We start from the raw sequence: 25,104 nt of genomic DNA on the forward strand, positions 1-25,104 counted from the left end.
TTAACAGGTATTTAGTAGCAGCTATGGGTACTTTTAATGCAGCCTGCATTTTACTTGAATACATTTGTATAGCAAAGTCCTTAATTACATTCAGATATTACACATTACTTTTGGATAGATAGATATTTCTTATGCCTCTGGAATAAACTGACTTTTATTTATGTTTCTTTTAATTTATCTTGGGCTGTTTTAGAGGTTTTTGTTTAATTACTTACTTTCTCAAAATAGTTTTCCATTTTGTATCTTACTTTCAGTATTTTATTATTTCATCTATAACTTTGTCATCGTGTCTTTTAGCATTTTATGTTGTTTTTAGTAGTGAGTGTGATTTCAGATTTGTGATGAACTTCCTGAGTTGTGGTGGGTGGAGGGAAGGGCCATAGGTTTTATTCTATAAGACATTGATCTACAGTGTTTATATGAACAGTGCTTTACAAAGAAAGTTTAACAGATTCTTCATTGATCCTGAGAGAAAGAAGAAGTAAATGGTTTCACTGGGGATTGAACCCAGGACCTTCTGCGTGTAAAGCAGACGTGATAACCACTACACTATGAAACCGCTGTAACAATACTGTTGTGTGATACATCCAGCACCAGCCAAGAGTGTTCTGGATAAATTAGGATGCAGTTCAGGGTTCTAAGACAGTACGTGTGTTGTTAAAACAACTCCCACCAAAGCATCACTGGTGGAAGATAACAAATTCTCCTTTATATTTAAATCTATACTTCAAAGTTGGCATATTGGATTATGTTAAAAAAAAAAGAGAACCAAATTCCAACAAGGGTTGTGTGTGATTGTTATTCACAAAAATGAAAAGATAAAGGATTTGGTTGGAACATTAGTGCAAAGAATATGGTGTTGGGCCATAGAAGAGGTAAATACAGTGCAGGGTAAAGTTCATGCATATTTCCAGTGCCCAGTGCAACTCGAGGAGCAGAAGATAGATAGATAGAGTACTTTATTCATCCCCGGAGGGAAATTAAGTTGTCATAGCAGCTTGTGTATCGGAACACAACAAAACACAATGCAATAGAACAAAACAAAACATTGAGGTAAAAAGAACAAAAACAGAAACACAAGATGAATAGGCAGACAAGTAGTGCAGTGGCAATATGATGATAATAGTAATGATGATATGATGGTAATGTTATGGTTAGACAGTATATAAGAATATTAGTACAGTATATATTTATATATATATATAGTATACAATATAACATAATATATATTTATATAGACAGTAATTATACCAATATAATAGCAGTATATAGTAATAATGGCAGCAATAGTATATATAATAATAATAATAGTAGTAGTAGTGATAATAATAATAATATAATAATAACATGTACACATGTATAAATATGTGTATATAGACTTGTAAATCCGAAGAATATACAGAGAATATACAGAGTATGATATAATATGATATGATATATAATATATAGTAGGGTATAAATATAAGTACTTGACTATACAATATACTGGCAGTGTAAGAATACGTGGACTGGATGTGCAAAAGACAATATTATTCTATTAAATGGTCTGTAATATTAAAGTGGTTTAAATTAACACACGTAGTGTAGTGCAGGGTACATGGTGCAAGGGTGACAGGTATGTTAGTGCAGTTCTGTGATGGTGGCTCTGACAGAGGTAGATGAGTTGTAGAGTCTTATTGCGGTTGGGAGGAACGATAGTATAGGTTACAATAAATGGCGATAATTTAGGAACTTGGTCAAGAGAAATTATTTATGGATGGATGTGAAGATAAAGGGAGTAAACATGTAGAAGCTGCATAAGAGATTATTTACTGTAGAAATCTTAAGGTTACAGTGAATTTGTCCAGACTCTATTGCAGCGCCTAATAGCTTGAATGCTGAGAATAAAGAGCTGCAATTATGTTGGGTTCCTGCACATGTTGGTGTGGAGGGTATTGAGAAAGCACACAGGGTTGTAAACACATGGCGCTAAGGTACACAACTGAAGATATGTCCCTTACATCTACTGGTGTTTGGCAACATACAAGGTATATTCTTCATTGTGTTCTATGTTCTAAAATTGAATGGCTACGTGTATATCAGCCATATGTCACTTTTGTTTATGTTCTTGAGAGCATGTGATGATAAGATCAAGGATGGACCTTGTCAAGGATATTAGGGATATTACAGTGTGTAGAATTTAGTGATATCTAGTGTTGAAGTTTCATGTGGCAGCTGAACACCCCTCAACTCACCCTCTCCTTCCAAACATAGACAGAGAACCTGTAGAAGCCTTCAGTTGTCATAAAAACTCAAAAGGTGTTTAGTTTGTTCAGTCTGGACTGATGTAAAAAACATGGCGGCCTCCGTAGAGAGGGTCCGCTCAATGTAAATATAAAGTATTTAAATACAAAAGGCCCAATTTTGATGAAACACACAAGTGAAAACATCACTAGGGTTATTTTATATTCACCTTGTGCCAATAGATTATTTTCTCCTAAATCTTACACACCTTTAAGGATATAGATTCAGTGCAGTGGATTGTGCTTTTAATGGCCTGCGACATTGCAGTGGTTTGTCCCTCCGCGGCTCCCACTGCAACACTCCGAGACGTAGGAGACGGTGGGCAGCCATATTGTCTCTGAAACAGCAGAAATCACTCAGTGGCACACCGGCGAGGGAGGGAGGCGAGAACCGTGGGTCTGACGAAGCTCTGCTCGCTCGGAAGCATTTAGGTCGTCGGGTTGATCAAGGGGGTAAGTGTCCGCCGTCGCTCTTTGTCTGCTGCCCCTAAACCCGACTCATTTCCACTGTGGAAGCTAGCGAGGGCTAACGTTAGCCATGCTAGAGTTAGCAGGCTAGCAGTGTGGGCCCGCCTACAGCCGACAAGTTCCCAACACCTTCAGCTCGCTGTCGATTTATCTGGGCTTTGCTAGCTAGGTAATCACAAACTATCGCGTTTGAGTTACCACGAGGTGTTGCGAGTTTTCGCCGCTCTTTGGAAATGTCCTATATATTCAGATGTGATGTCAACGGGACGCTCACATTGCGGATGTCTCAGTGAGCAGCTGCAGACCGATAACTTTGAAGTAAACCCACCATTTATGTGGTTATCTCTGTTCCCTGCGATGATAAAAGTGGGAGCATTCAACAAAGTCAGCGTGACACTTTGTGTGGCAGTGACTGGTCCAGAAAGCTAACACTGAACAGATGACTTGATCCCGTCGATCCGGGAAAGGTCTTCAGTCATGTGGTGATGGATTCAACATTTCAATATTTAGTTAACTGTGGATTACTCCGATGAGTGAGGTCGTTACTGTGATCCTCACTGGAAGACGAGACACATAAGCCTAAGAATCAATCAGTCCGTAATGTTGGGGCTTTCACCCCCCACGCTAGTGAACCCATTGGTACCAGGGTTAGGTTGTTAGCCAACGTTGAAACGAGATTTCAACTGTCAATAAAAATTAGACGAGGATCCTGTGTAGCAAGCTGCTCTATCGATACTCTAGCCTGTTAAATATTTAACAAAAACAATAGAGCCACTTCACCCAACATACTTAATGTATGTTATCATTTTGTAGACTTTTGTTAGTATAGGTAATTTAGGTTTTTCCACCAGAGATCACGTCTGACTGGATTAAACAAGTGGACAATTATCACCATCTGTATATTTATCTCAGATCTATCCATCAGACAGATCAACATCCAACTAACAATGAGTATCTACTACGTGAATGTTTGAAGTAATGGAATGGATAACTTTGCTGTTTCTGATTTGGAGAACAAATAACAGTCTGTGCCATGATCCACATGTCAGGGTGACATCATTGCATTCCATTCATGCAACGCACCTGCTTCTGTGAGGGAGGTGACAATAGTTATGCACTATTTAAATCCCAAATCAAGATTAGATCAGCAACTGTGGGTTAAAATAATTTACTGAGCCATGATAGTGTGAATAGAAGAAGACATCATGCATCACGCAAATAGAAGACATCACATGTCACGCAAATAGAAGAAGACATCACGTGCCATGCAAATGCACATAAGAAATGCATGCGCACACAAAAGGGCAACTGTAAGTGGGCTGCTTGATAATTAAAATTTTTATTTTATTTTATACAGACTATGTCTCTGCTCTTTTACTCATATATGCAATTTCAACTATAGTTTCTGTCTCTGTAGGAGGCCACACTTCCTATAGCTATTGCACATTCACTCCTCTGTTGCAATATGAAGTTTACCTTAAAGTTTAAAGTGGAACAAGGAAGCTAGAATCTCCAGCACGAAACCTGGCTAGCTGACACTTGCTAACATCTAGCGTTACAGATTTGACTTGACCCACCGCCTTCTGTGAGTATCATTTTCTGCCAGATGAACAAAAAGCCTGGAGTTGGGCTTTATTTAGCAAATATGAGCTAGTGATTCTGACTATCAAATTAATTTCAAGTTGTGCCATTCAAGCTACTGATTACTATGAAATCTTATGTAACAGTTTGTGAAATATATTAATGTAATGGACCATTAAAATTAATTCTAATGAGATCTCCTCTTAGTTGCCAATATATTGGGTAACCTAGCTATTACTAATGCAATCTAAGATGTTTTTGGATTAAAGCTATGTGACCCAACTGTATGTTACTTTGGGAAGATGTAGGTTGTGTTGAGATTGGATTTTTTTTTTTTTGCCAACTATAGAAACCTCTGTCTTTTCAACAAAATGAAAGCCCTCATAATGGTAGGATGTGTTGCATGGCAGTTGTATTTGCATTAGTTTAAGTTGGTTTAAATAATGAAGTGGCATACAGTATATTGTCTACAATTTAGTGGAAACCAAAACATTTTCCTGCAGCAGCAATGCACTGATTGAAACTTGCCTCACTTACAAGACAGGACAACTAAATTATTGGTCTCTAGCCAGTAAAAATTCTGGACAATTGTGTTTTAGTCTGTTTATGTCATGAGGAAACATGCATGCATGCATGTATGTATGGAAAAGTGATCTTAACTTGACCTGCGTTAAGGTGTGTTAAGGTGGAAAGATGTGAACGTTGCTCTGATGGTTGGCTGGCAGTAGAGTGGTAAAAGAATAGATTTTGCTGTTTGCACAAGATCAATAATTTGACAGCTTATCCCTTCCTGTTCCAGTAATTCAGTGGTTTCAGGTTATGGCCATCCAATGTTAATGATTTATGGTTCTGTAGTGAGCTATGCTAGTTTTGTGTACTCTCTTTGTTCTTGTTGTTGTTTATACTTGACTCAGTTCTAGATGGCAGATTTGTAGGTGAGCCCTTTGATCGAAACTCATTGTCAGCCCGGGTGGGCTAAGGGATAGAGCTGTCGACCGCTCGATCCCAGTATTCCCCATCTGCATGCTGAAGTGTCCTTGGGCAAGATACTGAACCCCGAATGGGCCTTTATAGAAACCAGTGCTGCCCATAGATGTATAAATGTGTATGTGAATGACTGAAATGCAAAAATGCTTAATTTTTGCTACATTTTGAGTCTTTATGACCTTAAAACAGAGAACAAACTAAAAGGATCTCCGTCTACATAATTGTTCTGTATAAGTTTTAATCCACGTCCATTGTAACATGTCTGAAAACACATTTCTCGCCACCGTTCCCTTCTCAATCGTGATGAATCCAGGGGGGTTTTGTTGATTCACATCCTCTGGAGAAAGTGTGCAGAATCTCTGGAGTTCAGTGAATGTCTGAAAGCAGCTTGACAGAGAAAATTTCACCTCGTCGTCAGTCCAAAAAGAGATATCACTGCTATTTTCCACCATTGTTTTTTCTAAAGAGACTATCTACTTCTCGTTAACACTGTGTCACACATGACCAGTGTCCATGAATGGTGTGTTAAGAGACAGGGATAATTTTAATTTTGAAGCTTTATTGAAGGAGACCCTTAATACAGCAGCGATGGAGGTACTGCTATACTGATGCAGAAGCATGAACCCTTAATGTAATTTCTCTAATCTTGGCTTTTTTGTCTTAACTTCTCCATTAGCTATTCCACCGTGCCTCTGGTGGTCCCTCCCCCCGTCCTCAAACAAACCCCCCCATCCCGAACCCTTGCCCTGTTGGGATCACCCCCACCCCCCACCCCCTATTCCCTACCCTCCCTCCTCTTCCTCTCTCCCACCCATCCTCCCTATACTCTAACCATCCTTTGCTGCGATAAGAAGTCCCCACCATCTCTGCCAAGCTGTCGGACATGTCAGGACCCGTGCCAAGTCGGGCCCGAGTGTACACAGAGGTCAACACTCACCGGCCCAGGGAGTACTGGGACTATGAGTCCCACGTGGTGGAATGGGGGTAAATACCTTGTTGATTCTCACACACTTGCTGTATGCTGCTTGACGGCTCTTAATCCAAGCTGATGTTTTGCTTTCATTTTTTTTCTCCCGCCACAGAAACCAGGATGACTTCCAGTTGGTGCGGAAGCTGGGGCGTGGCAAGTACAGCGAAGTCTTTGAGGCGATCAACATCACCAATAATGAGAAGGTGGTGGTGAAGATACTCAAGGTAAATCTATACAAAGACAGAGGTTAAGATCGAGTCAGCAAATCTGATTAAATAATCAGAGTCTCCTCTGCCCCATCCAACAAACTGTTTCATCCTTTTCCATTTAGCCTGTGAAGAAAAAGAAAATAAAGCGTGAAATCAAGATTTTGGAGAACTTGCGTGGAGGTCCAAACATAATCTCCCTCATCGATATAGTGAAAGACCCTGTTGTAAGTAAAACCCAACTCTGTGGTCATTGTTATAGCAAATGTATATATTGTTCGTGTTTTACATTTTGTTTGCTGGGGTTCTGAATTAACATTAATGTACCAATAGCATGGTGAGCCCACCACCTGTGCAAGATTATCAATTTCACTCTGGCTGGAGAAGTATGTGTCTGTAAGTACCCAGCCAGCTATGGCTTAAAGGTAGATGTGTCTCAGCAGTTATAAAGTTCAATATTCCTGTGTTGTGTCAGGGCTCTCTCCAAAAAGGCGATGAATTCAGGAAAAACTACAAACAGGGAATCAATAAGAGTCACTGTGTTGTTAGTATTTTGTGTTGTGTAACTGTGTGGGCAAAAAAATGAAAAGGCAACTCACCCGCGAAAACCTGTCTCCACATGAGACTTTTTGGATGATACGATTTGTTGATTAACCAGATGAACCAGATAAAAAAGATAAATTGCTGACCATGCTGTTAATTGATAAATCATAAGTAAAAGCAACCAAAGATTTTTCTGCTTCTATTTACATAATTGGAAATCTAATTACTGTGAAGCGTGGCACAGACAAGGGTTGTTATTATTCATCACTGGGGCCCTGGCAATGTGTGATTTTAGATGCATATTAATAGCATATAAAACAATTAATGGATAACTAGTGAAAGCTGGTCGGTCACTTGTAGCTCTAATTCACACTGTAAGCAACAAGTTATCATTTATGTTAAATGTCAACAGTTTAGAGCATTTTTATTAAGTTATATGACATACTTCAGCTGAACGTCTTGTTTATAGAGATATCAGTTAATTAGAATTTAACATCAAACACTAGAAATGTGTTCTGAATGACAGATTTCACCATCTTTGGTGAAACAGGTGAGCCTGTAGTTTATGAAATGATAAACAAACAGATTTGCTGAAAGTGAGACCCAGTAAGTGGCCTGATGACTGTCCAAATGCAGTTTCCCTGCTTACTCATGTCTGCAGGAAATAAATGGGCATGTTGGAATGTGTTGCTGACAGTGTGGCTGCTTAGTTAGTTCATTCAGAGTTTGCATTAGTCCCTTAGTGTATTAGTCTTTCTGATTCAGAAAAATCTAACTGCAGTCAGTGGTAGTTACTGCTGGGTGATACTACAACCTATTTAATACACAACTTTTACATTTTGCAGTCCCGGACACCTGCTTTGGTCTTTGAACATGTCAACAACACAGACTTCAAGGTAGGAGCTCTGTCCATTGATTTGTAAAACCTTGTGTGAGAAAAAGGGAGCCCTCCTTTCTTGGCATGCTCGACGTTTTACTGTACACGTGTATGTATGTGATGGAGGAAAATGAAAAAGGTCCAGTGCTATGTCTTCGGTGCCAGAAAGTCAACCATTTTCTGGTTCTATCCTCAATCACTGGCACAATCCTACCAGTCCACCACTCCATTGACACATGCTGCCTATTCACTTGAGGACATTACCATCAATAGACTAAATTCGTTGTGTTGGCTTGCAGCAACTGTACCAGACCCTGACAGACTATGACATCCGGTTCTACATGTACGAGATCCTCAAGGTGAGTCTTCCAGCTGCCTCTCAGCTCAGCTCATAAATTGTAACCTCTAAACATCCTGAGACTGTTGAAGTATTAGGTTCCCTAAACAAGACTGTTGATGCCTTTTGAATGCTTGATTTTCTTCTTTTGTTCAGTAGGCGGCATCTTTCTGTAATCTGTTGCTGTTTTGGAAGTACAAAAACTTTTTATACTTATTGTCCAATTGCTCTCTTCTCTGTAGGCCCTGGACTACTGCCACAGCATGGGAATCATGCATAGAGACGTGAAGCCACATAATGTGATGATCGATCATGAACACCGCAAGGTGAGTGATGCACACAAACAGTTTGTACGCCTTCAGCCAAAACAAGACTTTTGGATTGCTAAAGACCAATAGAAACAGATGTCAGAGTGCTATTTTATTCCACATATTCATGTTTCCTGTTAAAATATAAAGCTATGGAGAGAGTATTTGTTGATATTTATTGGCATTAACAGAAGCCAATAGCACTGAATGTCCTTCATTCCCCCTGACCCAGACAGTATATGGCATCGCACCAATCGTGATGACATGTAAAATCATGACAGCCTGCTCAAGGACTTTTCTCCACCATCTATGCCTGTAGATTTAACCAATATATTGGACAACGTCTTTCCCTATGCACCAAAGGGAGGGGGTTCCAGAAAATTCCAGAAAGTGTTATCATTGGACACAAAATGAAAAAATGCCAATAAATCAATTAGTCATCAAACCACGAAGGCAACAGGATCAGCAAGACTGGCCTAAAGCTGTGTATCTAACAGCTGTTGTACAATGATACAGCTGCTTACGCCATACCAAACAAACTTGTAGCAGTATGGATGTAGGCTTAGAGTCATTATTTTATTAACAAATGAATAATAAGTAGATGTTTTTTTTCTTTGCCTTATACAAGAGCTGTCTAACTGTTTCATTTCTGTCTCTGTAGTTGCGCCTGATTGACTGGGGCCTGGCTGAGTTTTACCACCCGGGACAGGAGTACAATGTCAGAGTTGCCTCCCGCTACTTTAAAGGACCTGAGCTTCTGGTGGACTATCAGGTATGCCCATGAGATGGGGTTCTTCAGTTTGGATTTGGTATGTTTGAATTATGTGATAGATGTTAGTGGAGATCTTTCTGTTCGGCCATTTGTATTCTGTATGACCGGATTTATCTGTCCCACATAAGCTGAGATGCTGCTGTTGACAGACCAAAGCATTTTTACTGTTGGATCTTTTATCATACTTAAAAAACCTACACAGAGCAGAGAGCCCAAGTCACACATCTTAGTTTGGGAAAATGCTCGAGTTTGCGTCTGGGATGTTAGCTGACAATTGCAAACCACCCTCTCCCCCCTCTACCAGCATTTCCTCACCATCAATCCACACCAAATTAGCAGTAAGAGAGAAAGGAGGGCGGAGGACAGGACTGAATGGTGACCAGTGACTTTGACCACTGACATTATTTTTGAAGTTCACTGTGTTTGAAAAGGAATTGTGCAATTGTTTACAATCTTTTGTGTTTGATTCATGATGACTTAGTTTTTCTTAACACCAATAGAAACTGCTCAACATACTTTGATGTGAATTAATTAATAATGAATTCAAAATATTGATTTTTGTTGGAACCATTTAAAACAAATTCCTGTTTTTATGGATGTTTAAAAAAAAAAAAGTGGATTTCAGTTTTGATATTTGAAACAGTGGATAGCTATTTAACTCATAATTTAGCTTTATGAAATGTATTGAATAGTTTATAATATTATCTCAAGAATTTAAAATAATATGACAGCTATGGCAAAACTTTTTGTATTGTCTAACAATACCCACACTGCAGTTGCTGGTTTAAAAAAGATATGTTTACTTATGATTGCCAGAGGTAACTGGATTTTCAATTGATCAGTCATCATTTAAACAGATTAATTACATTTTTTGTACTGACGCGTGTGTGTTTCAGATGTATGACTACAGTCTGGATATGTGGAGTCTTGGCTGTATGCTAGCAAGCATGATTTTCCGGAAGGAGCCCTTCTTCCATGGCCATGACAACTATGACCAGGTAAAACCAAAGCAGGCCAAATTCTCCTGCTGGTCTCCTTCAGCAACTGATATGTTTTTGGAGGATTTTTGTGGCCAAGTTATAGTAAAAGCCACACAGCTCTTTTCATTGCAAGGCCAGGATGATGACAAGAGGCCACAGCGACAGAAAGCTCCCCCATTATCATTGTGGGTAACAATTTTTTAACCACATAAAGAATGGCATATCTGATCACATCTCATGAAAGTGATAATCACCCAGTATTCTCTGTGAGTTTCTCATCCAGAGGTTATAAGCTGTTTGTTGTTTGATTTTTTTTCTTGTAGTTGGTGAGAATAGCCAAGGTTCTGGGAACTGAAGACCTTTATGACTACATTGACAAGTACAACATTGAGCTGGAACCTCGCTTCAATGACATCCTGGGAAGGTGAGATCTGGTACCACAGTCTGATGATGATGTCATAGCTATAAAGGCTTTTGTTTTGTTTCTATTTGTAGTACAGAATTTAAAAAAGTGTAAACCTTATGGAGATCAAAATTTGAATTTCACCAACTGGAGTTTTTCCGTGCTCCATGACAACATCTATGTTTATCATGTATTGATTGATGATCAGAAGACCCCACTTTCTTCAGGGTGAATTTATGTCACTATTTGTTTTTGCCCTCAGGCATTCTCGCAAGCGTTGGGAGAGGTTTGTTCACAGTGAGAACCAGCACCTGGTCAGCCCAGAGGCTCTGGATTTCCTGGACAAGCTGCTGCGCTATGACCACCAAGCCCGACTTACCGCCCATGAGGCCATGGATCACCCTTACTTCTGTAATCCTGCGTGAAAAAGCCTTCATGAATAATCCAATGGTTTTGTTTATCAGAAGGAAATCACTTATTTATGTTATGTCCTCCACAGTCCCCATTGTCAAAGACCAGGCTCGTGTGGCCGGATCAGCCAACCTGCCCAGTGGGAACACATCTGTTAGCACAGCCAGCATGATCACTGGTGAGAACACTTGTGGCATTAAGTCATTACATTTCCACACTATACTCTCTGTAAAAGATTTTGACACTTTTAATTCATAATGTTTCTGTTGAAACAAATACTGTTAAAATCATTTTAACACTATTATTAACTCTCATTATTGAGAATATGGGACGAGATCTTTAATATCCCTTGTATGTTTGAAAGTCTTCTGCACAATGTAGGTTACCAACTACCAGTAGATTTTAGCAGGTGTTGGTGGCCACCAGCGGATGTTAGGGACATAACTGTTCACTTTGGCGCCATTAAGTGTTTTGAGCTTGAAATCCATGATACAGGCCAAACTTTAGGGTACGCTGAGGCTAAAGGTAAATCTGACTGGCTAATGGCTTGTATTGCAGTACTATGAAAGCCATGTAGTAGATCAGACATCATTACCTCTATGGCTTTTAAACTAAACACTTACCATTTTTTGTAGAATACGTAATGTATGTTATGCCACACTAATTAATGCCTACTGCCACTTGATGTAGACAGATGTTAGTGACCACCAGCGGATGTTAGGGACATATCTTCAGTTGTGTACCTTAGTGTCAGGTGTTTCAACCTTTTAATCACAAGAAACCCTCTTCTAAGGCAGGCTCACCACAGGTTGATCAGACCTGGGTGCAAGTCCCCAGCATTGTTGTACAGGGGTCTACTATGACCTAGGCCCAAACCTCCTCTTCTCTGTTGAAGGTGGCCCACGATGTCAGGGTGCTCGAGTGCTGCTTTTACTTGTTGAGTTGCATCTTTTGGTGTCCATTTCCGACCTGTTGTCTGTGCCCGTATAGGATTGTCTCGGGACTCTGAGAAGGTCATCTCCAGCCTTGTTTTGGTGCATTTAAACTCGTATAAGAGACTTGACATAGGCAGCTCGAGAATGCCATGTCCATACTCCTAACCATTTTCTCACATAGGAGTTGATCGTAGTCTTTGAGGCTTGCTTCATAGCATTGTCCAAGGCTTTTTATTGGTTTCTCAGACACTGTTGAAATAGGTTCTCCATTTATGTACAACCTATGCAAATCGATTAGAACACTTGGCTTGGTATCTCACTGATATCAGATAACCTGTTCTGTACTTACATCAGCACACAGCATATATTTATTACTCCCTCTTTAACCAGGCCGTGTATTGATAGCACAGGAGAGACTTAACCCTGTCAGTGCACTCAGCTCAGGGCCTCCATGCATCATGGAAAATCTGGCAACTATCAGAGCAGATTTCAAGTCCTGGAAAACACGTGGAAAATGATAGGCATTGTAGAATTTAGGTACAATATCTTTTCTGCATTTGTGGTGGTTCTTAAGAACCACTTGGCCTTTTGTTGTTTGGAGGGAGAGTAACTGGTGAAATCACATCCTTTTTCTTTTTTTTTTTTAGCTCAATAGATAAACAAAGAGTCAACTTTCTTTTGTCAGCACCCAAAGAGGATTGGTAACCAAAGACGCCAATGATGTTTGGAGCTGATTTATATTTGCAGTAACATTTAAATTTGGTGTCAAAATTTCCCATCATACAAACTCAAATCTTTTCAATGCTTTTAAACACATGTTAAAACTGGAAAACAGGGTGCAGCAGCTAAAAACAAGGAGTAATTCTGAAGTAGCTCCAGAGCATTAGCCATTCCAAACAAGCATGTTTACAACGCAAACTGAACTAGTTAGGTAACAGGGCTTCATTTGAAAGACACTCACAGCATCTAAAGGTGTGAAGTGGAATGATGCCACTCAATGACTCTTGTTGTGCTCTCAGGTGTGTTATGGGGTATTTGACAGGAAATCTATAATTGTTTCCGATCATATTTGGCTTTGCTGATTTCACTTCATTTATCCAGCCTGAGTTCACAACACCCTGCTTTGACATGTTGTTTGTGTGTTCCCCGAGCAGACATTTCTAACACTGTCTGTGGCTTTCATCTCAGGTATCTCTGCCTTGCCAATCTCCACTGCCCTGGGCCCTCTTACTGGCTCGCCGGTCCTGTCTGCTGCCACCATTGCCCTGAGCACCCCGGTGCCCGCTGCTGCTGGCGCCCCGCAGTGACACCCCAATCTAAATCCACACTCACTCCACCTCAACTCCCCCACCGACAACACCACCCAGCTTGGGGGAGGGGGAAACTAGACGGCTGCCACTCTGCCAGCCCTCCTCACATCCAACCCAACTCAGCGTGGCCACGCCTCACCATCCTTCTGTCTGGAAGACGCTGTCGTCAAAGAAAAAAGAGATGTTTTTGCATTCCTTTTCCACCTCGAATGAAAGTGTTAACCTGACATCTGAAATGAATGTTCTGTGTAAATGAAATATACAGGTATTCCTTTCATTTTCCCACAAGCTATAATGAATACAAATGGATGTATGTCTGTGTGTGGTGAGTCTGAGAGTGAGTGTCATCCATGGCTGACTCTGGGTCTCATCACTTCCTCCTGTGGGTTTTAGTTTGGGTAATGAAGGCACTGGTGAGTAAGTACATCAGCTGAAGGCAAAAAGAAAGAGAAGTTGGCCATCAGGACCAAAAGGAGCACATCCTGAATAGTTTACTTCTGCAGCACTGTCAAAAACAAGACCTGAAGAAAACACTTAGTTTACCTCCTGACAAGAGTCTTAACACCCTCAAGATCACAGCACTTTGGTGTGTTTGGTGCTGGTTTGTGCTCCAGGTGTATGTCAACACAATGACACTTCAACACGTTCTCTGCCTGTGTAGTTCTGTTGAACATATTTCACCATACCAGACCGCCAGTCTTCATTTGATCATGTCAGATGTTGTTAAAACTGTTATATATTGAAAAATGTTCTGGGCAGCTGGATATGGGACAAAACAATTCAGTGGTTTGAGCAACTCCAATGTTGTACTTGGATCTCCTAAGAAGCCAGATAAGGTTCATTCAGGTTCCAGAAAAAATCGTTTCTCTAACGTGCTGCTTTCTAGATCCTTGAATTGCTTCAAGTGGCTTTTCTTGAAACAATTTCAAGACATAACCAAAGTTTACTTTGTTGTTTGGAAGAAGAGACTGACCAAACCTCGTTTTATTTTGTGGCCGTTACTCATGGAGGGGCCTTGACGCAGGTTGAAGATGTGGTTTCTAGTGAACACGCTGACAACATGATACAATAATCCTCTGCAGGTGACTGAAATGCTGTTCGTCTTGTTACATGGGTAAGCTTAGCGATGAGTTATACAGTTTATTGGCTTTCACCACCATGTTAAGGGATGGAATGAATTTGAAATGTGGAATAGCACTTGAAGGGTAGAGTCTTGCCCAGTGTTTTAGTGTCAAAGTTTGAAAGTGTACGTTTTAGACCCTGCAGTACATACACATCTATTTTTTTCCCCATTTCAAAACCTTAAAATGCAAATAAATTCAAACATGTACATGTTGACCTGTGAACGGAGCAGTCCCTACATCACTGTTTATATTTTTATGTTCTTATGTAGAAGACTAGTATTTGAAAATATTTGTGTAAATAAACGCGTGTTTTATTTATCGGGTACATCTGGCTGATTTATATCTGTCATGCTCATGCAGGCTATCTTCTCACACTCATTGTATTAAGGTTGCAATGTGCAAATTATACATTTTTAAAGCAATGTTTCAATTGATAAATCCTACATCTCTTGATGCATACATTCTCAAGAAAAAAATCACACAGAGGCTGTAATCATATGTAACAAAAAGATGAGACAAAGTCCGTAGTTGTAGGTGTGTATCTGAGCTTAATCAGGTTTCACTTAAATCTTGTGGCTATCTTCTAAAGTTAGTGTTAAAGTACAATACCCCCTCTTGGTGTTTGGTTAGACAGCCTTTAAACTTAAATATATTCCTGCACAAAGCAAGAACTGCATATTTTATCCACCTTACATTGGTTGTCAGTATGTACAAGAGGAATGATGACAACTGCTGATAAAAAACTACAAATATTTTGAGGACCACTTCAAAACTCACTACCACTTAGAAATGCTAACATATAGCTTATGGTTAAATACCTCTACAATGTCACCTGAGAAGCAAGTCAGTATTGGGACACTGCACAAAGCTGCTGGGTCCCAGGTTCACTGTGATTTGTTAGTGGAATTTTGCAACTTCTAAGTACACTATCAACTGTGTCCTAGATTTTTAGGTGATATGGCCCCATAAAAATCTAGTTTTTATTACCAGCCGTGGGTATCACCTTGTGAATCTGCGTGAGAGTTAATGACAGAATGAGAAGGCGACTGTCACTTGGCAAGGTACAGTCACAAACCTTCAGCTGTGTATTAAGACCAAGTCTGCAGAGGGATATGTTCTGACCCATGAGTACTTAAATAATCATGTCATAACTCAGTAATAACCATTGAATACTCATGCTTAACTGACGCTATCATTAAAAACATCATTACATCTATATAAATCACTCATAATATTGTCATAACCAGTCTGACAGAGCTTAAATAAGATGTTTACACAACTGTTCCTGCCTCTTTCTTCTCTCCCCTCTTTTCCACCCACCTCTCCTCTCTTCCACATTTTTCTGCACTCGTCCGAACAGGTCGAGGCAGATGGCCGCCCACACTGAGTCTGGCTCTAGAGCTTTCTTCCAATTAAAAAGGAGGTTTTTTTTCTCTCCACAGTCGCCAAAGTGTTTGCTCATTGTGGCAATTGTTGGGTTTCTCCAAGTTTGTAAAGTCTCAACCTTACTATGTAAAGAATATTGAGATACATGTGTAGATGATGTTATTAATGATAGAAACATCAGTTAGGCAATGTGTCTGGTGTGATCCCATCACAAGATGATCTCTTATTTAAATTTTTTAATTGTGCTCACGTTATGCAAGGTCCTGAATACATTCATCATCAAATTACCACAAGCAGATCCTGGGGCCAGTTTGCGCTCCAGGAGATTTGGTACTGGTTGTTTGTGCTTTGTGCCAAATCCTGCATAAAGACGCCACCTAAAATGTTCTATACTGTGGGGGAACTGCAAGCAAGAGTTCAACAGAATAGCTCAAACAGCTCTATTTAGACAGACAGAGGAGAAGCAACGCCTGGAAACATGCAGCTCTATGAGATCATTTGAGTCAACTGATCATTGTTTGCTTTGAACACACTGGAGTAATAATTTTTAATGTAATTTGACATGTGAACGACAAGAAACTAATACATGGGGTGACATGCAACTAGCTCAAGTAGAAGCAGATGCTGTGGTCATGAGATGTCTCAGACATTTCTTATTTCATTCAGAGCTATTGCAATCTAACAGATGCAATGGTTGTTTGTTATTAACGATCATGGCAGTATCAGAGCTGAACTTAAAAGTGTAGTTGAAATGAGATTTATGAACAGATGAAGCACAAATTGACATTTTGCACTGACTTAATGGAAATGATGCCTTGACATTCATCCAGTTTTCATTGATTATAAACTTGTAACGTGTTTGCAATACCTCCAGGAATGAATCTTTATTAAGTGATGTGACAAGTTAACAAGTGAAATTTGAAATAGGATGTGAAACATCTTTAATAGCGGTATGCAACTAATAGTTTCATATGGGTTAAGATTTTACAGAGTACTGTCTTGTTCAGGTCAGGTTTATGTTTGAAGTCAGGTATGGTGTGAGGTGACCCAACAAATGTGTCCGTCATTTTTAAAGATTCATCAAAGTAAAACTGATGAAAGGCAAAGGCATGTTTAAAATTCACTGAGAGTATCCAGCACAACAGTCATTGAGACCATTTTAATTGCTTCCTAATGGACTTGGAACCACAAGTTATTCAATTCCATTATGAATCATCCACTTACTCTGAACACGTCCTCTTTTCAAGCTGGACTTCTCTGAATAGAAACTTATGAAAGCTTCATATGACTCTAAATTAAGATTAAGCAGTTGCATGTAGTTGATTTGAAACCTTTTGTTAGCTAAATGGCTGAATTGCATACCCCCCAAAGTTATATTCTAATAAAAAATATTGGCTGAGAGTGAAGTATGATCCGTTGAACTGGAAATAATGTGATCCCATTTATGATTGATTGATAACATATACTTGATGAAGGAACAACTGATCAGATATAGATTGGCCCTACACCTGTTATATTGTAAATGATGTTCCAAAGTTGTGGAACAGACTGCTAGTAGATATCAGAGAAGCTTAAAAAAAACTTCAAACATTTCTCTTAACTTCAGCCATTAACTATCTTACACTAACCTGCACTCTTTAATTTTTGTATCCCTTTCATTTCTGTTTATATGCATTTTTTAAATGCAATGTTATTCATTTTACTTTTTTACTTTCCTTTTCTTTTGAATGTCATTTTAACATGTTCTTAAAATCTGTTCTCTTCTTATATTTTAACCTGTTTACATTTTTTATCTAAATTGTATGTAAAGCACTTTACAACGCATTTCTTGTATAAAAGGTGCTATACGAATAAAGTTTACTTTTAAAGTTGACTTAATTTGTGTAAAGCAGGACCATGGCTCAGGTAGTAGAGTAAGTTTGCTGCTCTTCTCTGGGTTAGTTCGATCCCTACTCCCTGGAGCCCAGGTTGCATAAGGAAGATCCTCCATCAGCAAAAACCTGTGTCAAGTCAGCAGCTAAGATACAGTGACAGATTTATTTGTCTGAAATCTTTAAATCTGTAGGAATGATGAAAGTGGGAAGTTGAATCAACAGACTTCTGCTGCAGGGCATTCGTTATTAAGTGAGTAACACACTGACAAGTACAGACAGACTAATTCCAAATCAAACAAAAGTCAGTATCATTTTTGTTATTTGTTTGCACCTCGGATGAATGTCAAAAAAAGAGGACAGAGGTAGTGTATCATCTTAACAAATGTTCAAATACAATCACAAGATATTAGGAAGACCCCTTGTTATGCAACTCAAAATTGTTGTTTTAAACTTAAATTTGAGAATTTAAGCCTAAATAATATTTATATAAGTAATATTATTACAGCCTAAACATTGAGCTTATGTGAAATATACGCAAAAAATCTGTAAAATTATATTTATTCCATCTGAGCAAATAATAATGATCATCATCATAATAATGGTGATTATAAACTAGTCACATTCCCGAGTTAAAAAAGAGGTTCAGAGATGTCAGTCACTTTAGTTCCCATGGTGTGAAGCTCCCAGTCAGACAGCTGCTGTAGAAAGCCTGTGTTTGGCCTCATGCTGGGTTTACATTTCAGCAGATACTTCCAGGCCTCCTGGGAAAGCAAGTCAAACCAATAGCATTATGTTCACTGAATGTAATGTTGTATTCCAAACCAACATGCTTTCTTTCCATGACCCATATCAGTCTTGTGTGTGTGTATGTGTTAAAAATACTCTTATTCGTGTTCTATTGCCAAGATGTAGGGGAGAGTGTGCTCCTCTAAAACCACAGCTTGTGCACGTATACACTTACTTTGTACAAATTCAAAACAGTATAGTAAAGTTTAACATGATAATTAATGATCCATGGAGGTGCTGGAAGGTGATGTGATCATAAATTATGTTTTTGATCTTTACAAGCTTCAGATCGTACTAAAGGATGCAGAGATACCTGATACCTGTCATTTTCTGACTTCGTTGTGACGTGTTCATGGCGTCTCTAATCATATGACATGATATGATGGGGGATTGTTTTCTCATCAATAGAAGTTTTAGATCGTCTCACTTTTATTTGCAGAGATATCTGAGAAAAAGTATTTTTGGACCTTGATATTTTGACAGCTCCAAATGTTAATGATCTGGAGATCCCCTCTCAAGTAATATGAAAATCCATCCACGCATTCCTTAGTTATTTTGTACACACTCTCTCTCTCACACCCACACACACACATAAAACAGACAGGTTAAAACAATACCCTGCTTGCACAGCTATGCAGATGCACAGGGTGACAAACCTCACTTGCCTCCAGTGTGTATTTGAGGTGCTGCATGACAAAGGCAATGATAACAGCGCTGCAGCGGCTTCTGCCCTGTCTGGAAACTACTAGGACACGAGAGTCCATGTTCATGTGTGACCCTAAAAACAGGAGATAGATTACAATTCAATGAACATGAAAACCCAAATATAACCTCTGTCCTTTAAGTTGAAGTATAGGAAAGGATCTAATTGACATTCATTACTTTTCCAAATTCAGTTTCAGCAATTAATACCCACTTTATTCATGTTTGTAATCTTGATTATTGCCGTTTAAACTGAATAATTAAATTACAATTTTGTTACAATGGCTTATTTCAGTAAGTATAGTTAGACTTACCAATAAAACTGCAAATCCTTTCAAAACTTGAATACAAATCAGAGAGCACTGAATTAGCCACAGGGATGTTAAGAATGGCCTGGTTCCCCTTCATGGACCTCGATCCAAACAAATTCACAAGAAATTCAGAACAAACTCAACAGCAACGGCATGTGACGGTCAGAGCTGTAATGATATTTCAGATAATCAGTCCTGCCTTACTCCAGAGTGTCAGTCTGTGAGATGCTGATGATGGTGCTGATTTTCAGGTCTGTGAGGATACTGGAGTCCACGCCCTGTTTCATGTCACCCATATACAGCTGCCCTGCTATGATCTCCACTGGATAAGTCTTCAGGTTTTCCAACTCCTGGAGCATAGAAATATAGTATTTCCTTAAATGGTGGCCAGGGCTTTCATTTGAGGCTTGTATTCTTCTTAATCCCTCAGTTTGATAAACATATTAGATCATAGCAGATCAGAAATGAATAGATAAAGTGACTATAAAGCAAAGAAATTAGGATAACCTTGTCTAAAGCAGCTTTAAATGGAAAGTATTGTAATGGAAAACTTGCATATGAGCTTTGCTTGAACTCTTTCCTATGTCTGATCAATGCTCATGTGCTGTGTTCAACAATAACTCATGTAGAAACACAATTGTGCTCGCATAAGAGGAACCGTCTGGCGTACGTGCAGACGGACAATTCGAAACTAGACAGAGTTTCGAAACTAGACAGACACCTGTTGCTATGCACTTGGCAGATGTAACCTTAGAGTTCATGTCCTCACTTGTTGACCCTGATCTTTGCAGTAGCAAACTTCTTCTTTCATGCAGAAGCAAGAGCAGACAGCTTCTTGTGTTAACCAGACAACAGGTGGCTTTAGTTTTCATGCTATTATTCAGAAACAGTTGTCTCTTATGTTTCCTGTTTACCTGACTGTATAAAACCTTCTTCTTTCCCTATTCAGGGTTGTTCCACTCTGAGCATTCATGCTGAGTGTGAAACCCTCTGAAGAGCTTTCTGTTAAATGACCTAAAGATAATTCCAGCCTGAGAAACTCTTAATTTCACATCTGGAGATACATTTCCACCACAGTATACAGGTATGGTTAAGTACAGTATAGTAATAAATGTTATGATTCCAATGAACCTTAACAGTCTTATTTATGAGTGTATGAACCTTCAGGTCAGGTGAGGTTGTCTTACCATGATGGTGTACATCATTTTCTCTGTCCTTAAGAATGGGTACAGAGCTGAGAACCTCTGAAAGCCTCCTCTTATTATGTTGACCGGACAGAGACTCGCTTGAGCCAGGACCTGAGCACATTCCGCTGCTCTGCCTGAACAAAACAAGATGAACTTCACTTAACAGGGATATCTGTGGCTGAAATACTGACTGAGGGCACTGGCTGCTGGGAAATATTAGCTTTCATCTGTCAGAGAAGTGCAGGGGGATTAGGGGAATTACATACAAAACGTTGTCATCATAGCTGCACTTTATTATGTTATGTTAGTCAACTGGTAAATCAGCCTTTTCAACTCTTCAGAGCTGCTTTGATAAAACATTTAAAGGGATAGTTCACCCAAAAATTTAAATTAACGCATTATCTACCAACCATAATGCCGATGGAGGGGTGGGGGCAGCTATCGGGAGTTCTGATGAGAACTTTCTATACTCACAAGTTCTGGTGATAGCTGCAGTTACTACAGCAGTAACTTTCTGATCTTGTTACTGCAGCAGTAACTAGGAGGAGGACAACAGCGGACATTTCAGCGTTTTCTGTTTTTTTATGTATAAGGAAGTGGTCGCTATTTACTTCAATTGGATTTGGCTGCAACACTGTTTACCCCTGAAACTCCAAAAATGATTTGTGGACTCAAACACTTCACACTGCCCTCCATTGGCATAGTGGTGAGTAGATTATGTGTGAATTTTCATTTTTGGGTGAACTATCCCTTTAATGCTTTGGACAGTTACCATTTTCCTGCAAACAGCTTGTGTTGCTGTCGTAGACGACCACGTGCTGCATAGTGTCCACCTCCACAGCCACTGGCAAGAAGAATTTACCATCTGAATCCTGGAAAGAGTCACACAGAAGGTTTTGACTTCTCAAGTGCAGAATAATCGTAGGTGGGATTGTAAGGAACTCAAAACTAATCTGATATGCTTTATTGTTTGCCTCTACATTTCTTACACTTACACCCACAAACAATAAATAAAAGAGGGATGCCAAAATATTTCCATAAATATCACTCCTTCGAAAAGCAAACACATTCAAGCAGTTGAACATTTTATTGAAAAAAACCTTGGTAAGGAATTCTAAGACATCAGTGCTTGTAATTAATTGTTGTAATTAATCAATTGTATACTCTTTTTATGTTTGTTCTGTTAAACCTGCACTTAAGAATTCGGTATTTCAGTAGTTCTTCATGGAAAGAATACAAATGGCAGATGATTGCCCAGTGAAATAAACACTAGTCGTATATTAGTAGTAGTTTCCTTTTATATCAATTTAATTTGAATCATCTACAACATGTGTATACAGAAAGATACAATTAAAGGATAACTACACACAAGCCAACAACCTGAAACACCCACTGACTTATAATAATCAATCAGAACAAAAAACAATGAAGGTCACCGCAGTGGTAAATTCCTCTTGAAATTGTCCATACATTGCCACTGAGTGTAAAGTTATTCAAATAAACAGCTCCTTAAGCCTGTCTCTGGGGGAAATAAATCAACAAACACAAACTAATTGCAGCCAAATCCACCTGAGACTCCACAAACCTACAGCCTGAATCAGAGTCTCTAATCTCTTCTATATAAAGAGCGGGCACCAAATCATTGAGCCGCGTTTAAAAGCATGAAAGCCTGCAGGGAGCTTTCAGAACAACAATAAACAGCATGTACACAGTCCAGGTCAATTTGCCTCCGAGCAGTTCTGCTTGACAAAAGAAATGGTTCCAGTAAAGATGACTCAGGGTCCCACCAACCCACCTTCCTGTTTTTATACAAAAGCTGAAACCAACTGACTGATGCAATGCATGATATTAAACTGCACTTACTGAAGTGTAGCCTTAAAGAAACATTCTCTGATTCCCTAAACCCAAAGCTCATCATATATCTCACAACCAATTTACATTTTTCAAGCTTCCCTGAGATTTGACTGGAGGAGGTGGGCTGTGTAGAAAAGGTATGTACAGATTGAGGTTAGACGTTCTGAGGTAGGAACATGAGGGAAGGCCATCTCTAGATCCCTTCATTCTTTATAGATAACAAAGAGACTTGCATGCTGGCTTTTACTATTTCAAGGTCGATAACGGATCTGAGTTGTCGTTTATTTCTGGGTTGTCTCAAAATGCAATATCTCTGGAAAACCACGATGAAAATTCTCTACATTCGGCTCAAACATTCAGTTGGTATCAAAGATGACCTGATTACATTTTGGTGGTCAAAAGTCAAAAGTCATCACTTGGTGAGTCCCTCTAAAACAGTTGAGAGTCTGGTTCTCCAATATTCTCCAGTATACTTTTTTATTGTTTGTGTGCTGGACGTTGTGTGCAGAGCATTTTATTAACTGTCTACGGTGCAGAGTGACGTTAGAAAACTTTGTGTTCATCTTATCTGGTTTATCTGTAGTAAAGATTTTATAGTCAATGTTTTTCATAAAATGAAACTGAATTAGCTTTATTACTGTTCATGTGTGTGGCTTTTATATAAGTTTGAATGATTTTTTACTGAACTGCAATTATTTCCTCATACATTGCATGTAGGTCTGTTAAGCAATCAACACAATTTCACAACCCTTCAAAATAAAAGCTCTGCAATTCAGCTTAACTTTGAAACAAATGACTAGTTGCTATGAAGTGATTCTTTGAATGTTGTTGCCATGACAAAGATCAGCAATGACAAAATGAACCACAACATTTGATAATCAAAAGGTCAAAGGCCAACTTCACTGTGACATCATAATATCCCTTACCTTTGTCTAGCATTAGACTAATTTAAAGTGCACATATCATTCATCAGACATGAATCATGAATCTACATACATTTATATCCATACCATTTTCACACTCTTTGCTGTTATGATGTGACTCGTGTTGTAATCTTGAATTTCACGTGCATCTAAAATAGATAGAGACATCACACAAGTAGGTTACAGCTAAATTTAAGCAAAGCAGCTATAGTCAGAAAGGCTCATATACAGTATATATGGTCACTTTGACTCTGGCACTGACAACATGTATAATAACTATAAAGCCTTTCTCTTACCAACCAAACAGAGGTAGTTGATGTCTGCCAGTCTCGACACAGCCCTGCACTGGTTGAGGAGGTTGTAAAGCTCAAACGGTTCACACGTCCTGACTTCAGACATCGCAGGACGAAAAACAACATGAATAATTAGCTGGAAACAAATATCAAAAATAACTGAACAGTGCAATCAGCCTGTGGGGAAACAAATGTTGCATCTACAAATGAGCGTGAACTCAGTTGTTTTCAAAGTTTGTTTATATGAGTCTTGTTGCCAAGCAACTCAGCCTCCTTCCTCATTGGTGGTTAGTGATGATGTGGAGCCTTAAAGTCACAACGATACATTTCTTGACCATGCAAATGATACATTTATCTACAGATCATACAATCAACATTTTGGCTGATTTTTGCTGAACATTCTAAATTCATAGTTTAATTTCAATGTGCAGATGGTTCTGATATTACAGTAATCAGTCAGCTGTTTGGCTCTTTGGATGCGTAAACAAGAGTTATGTAACCTGTCATGCCTTTTTTCCTCAAACCAGTAGAAGACAGCAGGATGATCATAAAACACACAAACGATTATAGAGTTTCATCCTTTGGTTACACAAACAAATAACATCCATGACAGTCCTGTTTTGGAAAGAATGGTTTCATAAGCATCTCATGACTGCTCCTCATCAGCTGAGGAAATTATGCAAATGCTCATCATTTAGAGGATGTATCTTTTATTAAATTGTAGGGCAAAATAATAGAAACAGCTGTACATATACTGTGATACAGACAGGATAATTGTTAATTGTGGATAGCCAAAACCTTATGCCTAACCTTAACCATGACCAATTCATGCCTAACCCATAACTTAACCTAACCCCAACTCTCATCTGACCCCTAACCTTACCCAGGACCCTAGAAATGACATTTGACCTCATTAGGACCAGGCTTTGGTCCTAATGAGGAACATCATCTACTTCAGACCTCTACTATCAACTCCTCTTTGGTCTCCTTAGTCTTGTCTTCTTTTAGTTCTCTTTCAGGCCCAGGCTCCTCTTCTTTCTTCTCCATCAGCAACAACCATCCTCTTACTGCTGCCTACTTGCTCACATCCTCCACAGATGTACAGCAGCCTTTTAAATGCATGCTGCTGCTCTCCACAGATAAGAAAAATAACCCAGAGGAGCCTCAGCTTGTTGACAGTGAAATGCTGTAATGCAGTAAATCCTTCAACCTAAATGACAAATCAACCACCTCTATGGAGAAATCAAAGTTAAAGGAATGGTTCCTCATTTCAGGAAATAGATATATTCACTTT

General features: G+C 39.1%; 2 protein-coding genes and 2 non-coding genes across 5 annotated transcripts; 2 read left to right on the forward strand and 2 right to left on the reverse strand.

The window, feature by feature from the left end:
• Window positions 1–486: 486 nt before the first annotated feature.
• Window positions 487–559, reverse strand: trnav-uac (transfer RNA valine (anticodon UAC)). Its single transcript has one exon. It is a non-coding gene; the product is annotated as a tRNA-Val (tRNA).
• Window positions 560–2,578: 2,019 nt separating this feature from the next.
• Window positions 2,579–14,819, forward strand: LOC109629263 (casein kinase II subunit alpha). The gene is made up of 13 exons (XM_020086897.2): window positions 2,579–2,735; window positions 5,995–6,302; window positions 6,401–6,512; window positions 6,620–6,721; window positions 7,883–7,933; window positions 8,214–8,273; window positions 8,494–8,577; window positions 9,221–9,331; window positions 10,228–10,329; window positions 10,635–10,735; window positions 10,977–11,125; window positions 11,214–11,303; window positions 13,249–14,819. The coding sequence occupies exons 2-13, from the start codon at window positions 6,202–6,204 to the stop codon at window positions 13,365–13,367; spliced, it is 1,182 nt and encodes a 393-aa protein (XP_019942456.1). The 5' UTR covers window positions 2,579–2,735; window positions 5,995–6,201; the 3' UTR covers window positions 13,368–14,819.
• On the forward strand, window positions 7,985–8,124 carry LOC138406071 (small nucleolar RNA SNORA57). Its single transcript, XR_011239735.1, has one exon. It is a non-coding gene; the product is annotated as a small nucleolar RNA SNORA57 (small nucleolar RNA).
• A 3,479-nt stretch (window positions 14,820–18,298) lies between the features above and the next one.
• LOC109629107 (serine/threonine/tyrosine-interacting-like protein 1) lies at window positions 18,299–24,074 on the reverse strand. Of its 2 annotated transcripts, XM_020086581.2 has the most exons (8): window positions 23,814–24,054; window positions 23,605–23,666; window positions 21,513–21,612; window positions 20,741–20,874; window positions 19,758–19,903; window positions 19,557–19,654; window positions 19,206–19,318; window positions 18,299–18,515 (listed from the first exon to the last, which is right to left on the reverse strand). In XM_020086581.2, the coding sequence occupies exons 1-8, from the start codon at window positions 23,914–23,916 to the stop codon at window positions 18,384–18,386; spliced, it is 888 nt and encodes a 295-aa protein (XP_019942140.2). In that variant the 5' UTR covers window positions 23,917–24,054; the 3' UTR covers window positions 18,299–18,383. The 2 variants fall into 2 exon arrangements, with proteins under 2 accessions (XP_019942140.2, XP_069369894.1); XM_069513793.1 differs by lacking the exon at window positions 23,605–23,666 and having other exon boundaries at window positions 23,814–24,074.
• Window positions 24,075–25,104: the final 1,030 nt, after the last annotated feature.

The sequence above is a fragment of the Paralichthys olivaceus genome, chromosome 2 (assembly GCF_024713975.1).
Source record: "Paralichthys olivaceus isolate ysfri-2021 chromosome 2, ASM2471397v2, whole genome shotgun sequence".
In the NCBI taxonomy this organism is placed as follows: domain Eukaryota; kingdom Metazoa; phylum Chordata; class Actinopteri; order Pleuronectiformes; family Paralichthyidae; genus Paralichthys; species Paralichthys olivaceus.